The following is an 8,089-nucleotide window of genomic DNA, read 5'->3' as shown; positions in this document are numbered from 1 at the left end:
ATGGACGAAGCGAAAGCTGATTAATACCATATGAAGTACGGTAAATCCGCGGCGGTCAGAGGATGTAATCTCTTTTGATTCCAGCAGATATATTTCCCGACACCAACATATCCAGATTTATTTAATTCTCTTTCTGCTTTATCGGCTATATTCCTAATCTGGTGCTTATCTCCCTTTTGGTCAACTAGCTTTTGTGTGGAATCTATTATTATTATTATTATTATTATTATTATTATTATTATTATTATTATTATTAAAATATTATTCTACGTTTATTTTCCATATATTTTAATTTTTTTAGAATTTTCATATTTTTTTTGAAAAACCTTGGTTGCAACCAGTAGGAATAAAGGATATATCTGTTAAGCAGTTCACATTCAGTGATACATTTGGTAGAAAAACCTTTAGAACAATTGAAATGTCCACTATTTTCAAGGCACATAATAAAACACCAAAGAGCTTATAATTATGAATGCAATTAAGCCGGTATTCCACAATTAACCGATTTTGAAGATGTTCTCTGTAGAGCACCATAATACGCGGTATAGTTGATATCTATCGCAGTTCTCCCCCGACAGCAGCTGTTGTGGAGCATCTCGGAGATCCCCTGTAAACCGAAAGGGATCGCTGTAGGCGCTGTTAACGAGCCCGACCGCTGCCTCTCTCCGCCGTCACGTGCTGCTGCGAGCTAAAACAGTCTGTGATTCCAGCGCGCGGTCCGCTGTTCAGCGCCGTGCAATTCCGGAGCAGGAATGACTTCACTGCGTTTGGACTGCAGTACCTAACAGTGACCAGGGTTCGCTTACCTGACCTTCTTTTGCTACTATTAATCATTAATAAGAAATTATATTTAAGCTCCACTGCAAACAGTAATCTAATATATGTATACCAGCCAATATGGTCTGAAAGCCTAAACATCTTTAAGTTTATTCGAATTTAATAATAATAATAATAATAATAATGGGGATTATGAGAATAATGATGACTGTGTTTGTAGAAAAAGATGAAAATGTAGGAGTAAATAAAATTTAAAAGCTTTAATGATCATGGAGTGCTGGTAGTATAATAAAACTACATCTCCCATGATTCTTGGCTCTGTAGTTATAGCTCATTGGTGAATTAAAAAAAGAATGGTATCGGTGCTCCAAGATGCAATTGGCTGACGTGTTCGTCAATCAAATAAAAAGAGCGTACCGGTTGTCAAGGATACCGGAAGACCAGATAGCCGGCTGTTTAGAAGGGTGACGTCATCATTCATTGATACACTGTTATCAGGCAATAATGACTTCCTCGACTCCAATTGAGCTTGATAAGGAGTTTATTATATCAGCAATAGAGGAGAGAGGAGGCGAAATTAAATACCTGGACCTAGTAAATATTTTTAAGAAGGTTTTATATCAAGCAGACCATCAGGAAAGAGGTAGGATACATGCTGAGTATCACTGTGTTGATACTCGGTAACTAATATGTTTGTAAATGTTTTGTTGTCTTGTCCACAATTTAAATTCAAACATAAAGTGAGTGCACTTTATTGTGTATTGTTTTGCTTAGCTCAGCTAAACGGTTCGTGCGCTTATCTCTCTGAGTTATAGGATTACCAGACATATATTGCAAACAAGCGGTAATGGAATTTGTAGTTTCGCGGGACAGGTGGCTTATTAAAGTTAGAGAAAACGTGACATACAATTAATATTGCCGTGCATGCCTGACTCGTGCGTTCTAAAAATTGTCGTCGTACAATTGATGAAATAATGCTTTTTCTTGCAGACTAAAGAGAATTCTATTGCGACCCGAAAAAAAACTCACTGTTTGCCGTCCTGTACCATATAATCTTTATATTATTTAATAATAATGTAAAAGGACAAGAGCTGACATAACCCTGTGCTTGACCACCAGTGCATAAATCACCATAGAAGCTCGCCGGGAACCACGCGCAGGCTGGTGCACTTAAAACTCAAAATGCCTTAGGGACTATGCGTAATCTAATTTGGATTTGCAGACTATTATTAGAAAGCATTGCCTATTGTAGCGAACTAATTACTGCACAAACACAGTGGTTGTTTAAGTTAAATTGTTACAGTACAACAACTGGCAGGTTTGCACAGTGTCCTAGAGTTTAAGTGTGTTTTCCCCCTTGCGATTTAAGTAGCGGGCTGGTAACGCACACAATGTTCAAGCGATTCATAAGGATTTTAGCAATTCCAAATCTGTGTCCTAAACCGATTAGTAGACGCCAAATTTACTTTGATGTATTAGCTTAGGGGTCTGCCACTCGGCAGCCAATTGAAATTCAAAAGAGTTTCGCTCGTTGTGCCAAGGGGATATCTGCGGCAAATAATGGATGTAATTTATTTTTGACCTTGCAATTTTTTATTAAATGATTAAAAATACACATGCATGTGGAAATGTAGAGCTCCTGTTATTTAATGCATCTTAAATATGGCTTCTGTACTTTCTGTATCCACGCTTAGCCTTTGTCCACCTGTATTGATTCGTATTTAAAAAATATAATTTAGGGGTAAATAAATCCAGAACATTGATTAATTGTAATAATGCGTATTCGCAAACGTTAAAAAGAAATATCTTAATATCCCTTTCGTAAATAAAATATGTACACAAAATATTGTAATTTCAGTAATCGTTTTAAACATTTTCATATATAAAATGTTATAAAATATAAAACTAGAAATGTCAGTTGTACCTTCAAATAAAATTGTTATTGTTAAAATATAATTTAAGCAATTTAAAGATAATAAAAAAGCTTTTTGCCTATATCTGTTGATAATTAAAGACTGATAAATAACGCAATATAATTGTGCAATTGTGCAGTTTATATAAAGATGTGTATAGTATAGCTCTGTTAATACTATAAAATATTAGATAATGATTCACGTCTGTTTCTGTTAATGCAGAGCTTCAAAGGAAACGGTTTAAGGATCTACTCACTTGTGCTGCCCGACTGGTGGAAGTGGAGGTAAGGGAAAAAAAACTTACACATAGATGTGTAAGAGAATCTCACAAAAGAGGGATTAATTGGCACTTAATGTGATTGAAAATAAGTGTACGTGCAACAAAGTTACACTAGCGGAGCCGCAAGCGCCGTGTGGTTTATTTTCGCTTACGGGATTCCTAACCTTAGTCGGCGTTTGCGTGTGATAGTGTCACAATTTCCTCTTCTCTCTGGATTTTGGGTTCGTTTTGTAGTCTGTATTTCTGAATGCTCTACCGAATCTTAGTTGAGAAAAAGAAGGCAAAGAGAACAGAAAAAGGGAATATGTTCACGATTGTGCGCTAAATGCTAAACACGGCTAAGACGTCTTTACAGCAAAAAAAAAAAATCAAGTACACTGTGTTTAACGGGGAGAAGCCAAATTATGGCTCCAAAAAGCCTCCAAATTATGAGGATTATGTGCATTTCTTGTGTAATTTATTTATTTTTTATATTGAAGAACTAAAATCGGATTTTCGTGTCTCAGGTGTGCACCCCTTTGTGTATTTTGTCAGTGTAATTAAATAAGTAATTCCTGCAGGGATTGATCTTGTGGAGTCTCACAGATCTTAAAATTAGTCTGGCTGCAAGAAATAACCCTGTGCTTTTTTAGGCACAATCCTAGTGCGCTACATCTCAGGTGTTTGGGGCTCAAAACACCTGTGAAAATGGTAGCGTTTCCACACAAGGTACTGCATTTTAAAATTTCATGCACACATATATAGATATATTTAGTGGGACACCGTCTAAGTTGAACACAGTTCTCCACTACACTAGGCGTTTGTGTAGAAAGTACAAAGTTGATATTTTAGAATAGGAAAGTGGTAGAATGAGATTTATCTGCCTAGTGTTTTGTTCATGTCCTGCTGCTTGTGGAGGATTTTTTTTTAATTGATCATCGTTTTGTTTCCAGCTCTGCATAGTAGCTATGGTATGTCATTATCCCAGAAGCATTATGAGCAATAACAAAAGTTAAATCTAACAATCAGAAACTTCATGTAGATGCATTCAATCACTGTAAAAGCACATTCTGAGCCAGGCCTGGCATTCCACAGGGGTATAGCAATGGCATGCCTAATAATTACTCTGGCATGTAAACTTAGCTTTCGAGAACAAAAGGCACAATCAGAGCATTCAGACTCGCCCTTATAGAGTGCACTGTGCTGCGTCTAAAATTTGAGTAAGTGCTTGTTACTGTGTTAGTGTATCATTAGTACTATGAGAAGCACAGATATTATGTCTTTTATTTAATTACTGTAATAGCTGCTCTGAGTCTGAGCTTTAAAATCCTATAGCCTTACATCCATAATAGTCTGTTCTCGCATAATCATTCTGTGTACAAGCAATGCATTAAAAAGTACTACAAAGAATGCCAACAGATTGGTTCCGTCACATCATTTTGCTGTCTTTGAATGTACTTAAAGGATTATGATTGATTATCCTGTCTCGCCAAAGAATGACTACACAGGTGTTCATCATTATATTAATTAACATCCCGAGAAAATGTCTTCTTAGCTGTGAAATATGAAGGCAGATGCATTAAATGATAATTGAACTTGACTTAAGTTTTGCATCCAATACACAGAATGCAATGCAGAGCAAACATTTAGAACTAACACTAAAGGCTTTTTAATGTATGGTTTAAGCCAAATTGAGGAATATTATACATTAAGGTTGATTTTGTTTTGGTAAATAATGTTTTTGGTAAGTTCCTTCCTCAACACTGGATTGCTGTAGTTCTGTTTTTCTTTTTGCCAAAGTGCATTGCAACTCAGATGGCATATCTGCTTCAACACCGGTGTAAGAATCATTGCCTCCTACTCATGTCATGATGCTTTAAATTCCCTTTTTATACATGTTCTGTACATTCTACTGATTTTTACTATGTCAAACACCCATTACCTAATAGCATTACAGAATATATGGGTCGTTTATTAAGTCATATCTTTTAGTAGAATAATATGTTGAAGTAAATTTGAAGAATGGGCTGGTCACTTGTCTTGGAGCGTTCCAAGAAAGTTGAAGTCCCTTACTGTGATTCATTGCAGTGCTACAGGGGACCAGGGAGGTAGAAAGGCTTTGTTGTGTTTTTTGCATTGCACGTATGTTGTGTTTTAGCACGTTAACCACAAAGTTTGGCAACAACCAGATGTGTAAAAGTGTGTATATCCGACTTATATGCTAAAAATAAAATGCACAATGATGGGATTTCCACCTTAGGTGTTCACATACCCAGATCAATCCATTAATTCCTTTTGGATGCTTGGCAAGAGCAATCCATTTGTAAAGGTGATGTCTTCGGACAGGTTTGAAGAGTGCAGACTCCAGGAACACCTCTCTGTGGTGCTGACGAACACCACACTACACATGAAGTGGTAAATGACACATCATAGGACTGTGCCTGATTCTAAGCTTTTTTTAATGAAAGGGTTTTAGCAGACACAAGCCATTCTTTCTGTAAGCACGTTATTGTGGTCCTGTGTAGTCCTGCTGTCATCGTTGCTTATTGCTAAACGGACTGAGACTGATTGTGGGTTAGCAGCGAAAAATGTTAACAGCAGGTTCCTCAGAAAGGAATTTTTCTTGGTGCCGTTATTGCCTTTAAAAATGATTACACTTTCTTTTTGAATAAGTGCTGTAATTCTGGCCTCTGAGATTGCACATCTCCAAAACCTTGCTATTAAAATGTCTTGGTGCTGTCCCTGTGTGACAACTGGTAGCATCTAATGAGCAGTCTTATCAGGATTTTCACAGGGAACATCTTCATTTACTTTAATCTCAATGATTACATAAAATGTTATAGGAATATTTATTATCTCAGGAGGAACTGAATTTACAGGGCGTCTTAAAGTTTTTTATTTTTCATAGTATCTAGATTGCTAAAAAAAGTGAGTATTTTTTCTTTGCCTTTTGTTTAATGAGATGTGAGGATGAGACAGACACTATGGTGTGTTTACACATCTTTCCTGTCTGCCTCTGAAATGCCACACACATCTCCAGAACCCCAGTCACACAGTCTTCACCTGTTTAATATTGAATGTGAAGCATGAAGCAGGGCCCAGTTTATAAATAACTAATTAAAAATAATTAAAATAATATCTTGGGGGTGTGGCGTTCTTGTTCAGGAAAGTCTGATAAATGAATTAATTACCTCAAGATACACAACAGAAATATTTATTTTGGCTGAGCAAAATACTAAAAAAATATAGCAATTTCAATTTTATGCTAAAGTAAACTGCTTTAGTTTTGTAATTCGCTGTGTCTTCCATTGCCAAGCCATTAATCTGATGATGATGATGATTGTTAGTAGCAGTAGTATTAGTATTATCATTGCTCTTGTTGTTTCTGTTGTTATTGTAATAATGAACACATTGGTGTTGGCAGTAGTTCATTTCAGCACATCTGGAAAAGCCCTGTTGATCAGACAGTGACCGATGGTAATTCCAGTGATGTGGACTTCGTTTGTGAAACTTGTTCATGCAGGGTCTGTTTAAATGAAGTGTTTGTTTATACTGCTGTGATGGCATCTCCCTCCTCCTCCTCCTCCTCCTCCTCTGTGTGTGCTCTCTCTGCAATTGTTCACTGTGAATGGCAGTCTCAGGGCCTGCTAAGTGTTTAAATGATGACACTATTATGTGAAGTGATTTTGAAATGAGAGATTTCAGACAAAGATTGCGTCTGCTCCCATCTCCCCCGTATCTCACTGCTAGCTGTGTAGATTATGATTGATTTGTTTGTGACAGATTGCAGGAAGCAGTCATTGATTTTTCAATATTTTACCTAAAAATTATTTACAGTTGTAACCGTGGGGAGGTATTTCCATGGGCTGTCAGAGCTTGAAAGACTGGGATAATATTCCCTGCTCCATGACAAGACAAATTACCTGTAATGAGCACAGTAGCTGAAGGGTATACTTTTATTTTAAAATATGTCAATAACCCCAGTGACTAAACGAATATTGATTCAGCATAATGAATCCTGAGTAATGTGAAAATGAGCTCTTCAAGGAGCCTGGCAAAGGATTTCTTTTCAGCGCATTACAGGCGCTGCTTCATTCGTCGCTGCTGGTTTGTGAAATGATGCAGATTATAGGCAGATCATTAGCGAATTCTATGCCATTTCTCAGCATAAAGACTACAGATGGGCTCAGCCGATGAGAGGTATCACTTTAACCCCTTTCGGTCGCTCATTTTCATGTGCAGCCTGATTTACAATACTGGGCTTTACTAGCATGGACTGTCTCTAATGGTACAAAAGACTGAAACTAAAGACTTTTTCAGGCTGCAATTTTTTTGTGTATCTTTTTACTTATCCATGTCTAAACTTGTTTTATACTTTGTAACTACAGACCATTAATAACCATTTCATATTGCACTGGTGTAATATCATAACCATATATCAGATATTTTCTGAAACCTCTAATAAGGAGCCTCTTCCTTTGACTTAAGAGTGTAGGAAGCCCCTATTTTCTGTCCAGACCACGTGTTTAGAGGGTCTTGGTTGACAAAAACAGCTGGGGATTTAAAAAGCACCTGAGAGCTGGATTTGGGGACCCCCTGTGGTGTGACAGGGTTGATAGCTTCTGACACCCCCAGAGCCACTAGTCAATCATGATTGCTTTGGAATTCAAAGACGGCAGGGTATCAAGCTGCCTGGGCTCGTTGGCCTTTCTCGGACAGCACTGTGTTCTGCTGTTACTTTACAACAGTTATAAGGTTTTGATCACTTGCAAGTATTAGCAATTGAATATGTACCAGGCAGAATGTGAGACAAGGACAAAGGGAGTTCCCACTGTTCTTAACCCGGCCGCTGTTCCAGATTGCTGCAGAACCAAGTGTGCAAGATCCTGGAAAGCAGGGCCTCAGCAGGGACAGTTCCTTCAAAACCCCTCAGAAAAGAAGCGCCTTCTGTCACTAGGTTTAAAAAGAGCACATGTCACCTGCAGGAACACCTGGCTTGAGCAGACCGGACCGAAAATGAGGCAGCGGTTGACCAAAAAGCAGCAAGATTCCCATTCGTGACAGTTAACACCAACGGGGCATGATCAGGGCTGACTGAATGTCAAACAGTGTGACTTTCAGTTTGGAGGACTGAGAGGAT

The 8,089-nt window shown here is 37.7% G+C and overlaps 1 protein-coding gene across 4 annotated transcripts in view; it reads left to right on the top strand.

Moving 5' to 3' along the window:
- The first annotated feature begins 1,094 nt into the window (after positions 1-1,094).
- LOC107080046 (ankyrin repeat domain-containing protein SOWAHC) overlaps positions 1,095-8,089 on the top strand; it is a 103,531-nt gene continuing 96,536 nt past the window's right edge. For all 4 annotated transcript variants that reach the window (XM_069181199.1, XM_015368516.2, XM_069181198.1 and 1 more), the window contains exons 1-2: positions 1,095-1,420; positions 2,913-2,974. In XM_069181199.1, the coding sequence (XP_069037300.1) occupies positions 1,282-1,420; positions 2,913-2,974 (201 nt within the window). In that variant the 5' untranslated portion in view covers positions 1,095-1,281. The remainder of the gene's footprint in view (positions 1,421-2,912; positions 2,975-8,089) is intronic.

The sequence above is a fragment of the Lepisosteus oculatus genome, chromosome 20 (assembly GCF_040954835.1).
Source record: "Lepisosteus oculatus isolate fLepOcu1 chromosome 20, fLepOcu1.hap2, whole genome shotgun sequence".
Classification (NCBI taxonomy): Eukaryota; Metazoa; Chordata; class Actinopteri; order Semionotiformes; family Lepisosteidae; genus Lepisosteus; species Lepisosteus oculatus.
This window is presented reverse-complemented; position numbering and strand designations above follow the sequence as displayed.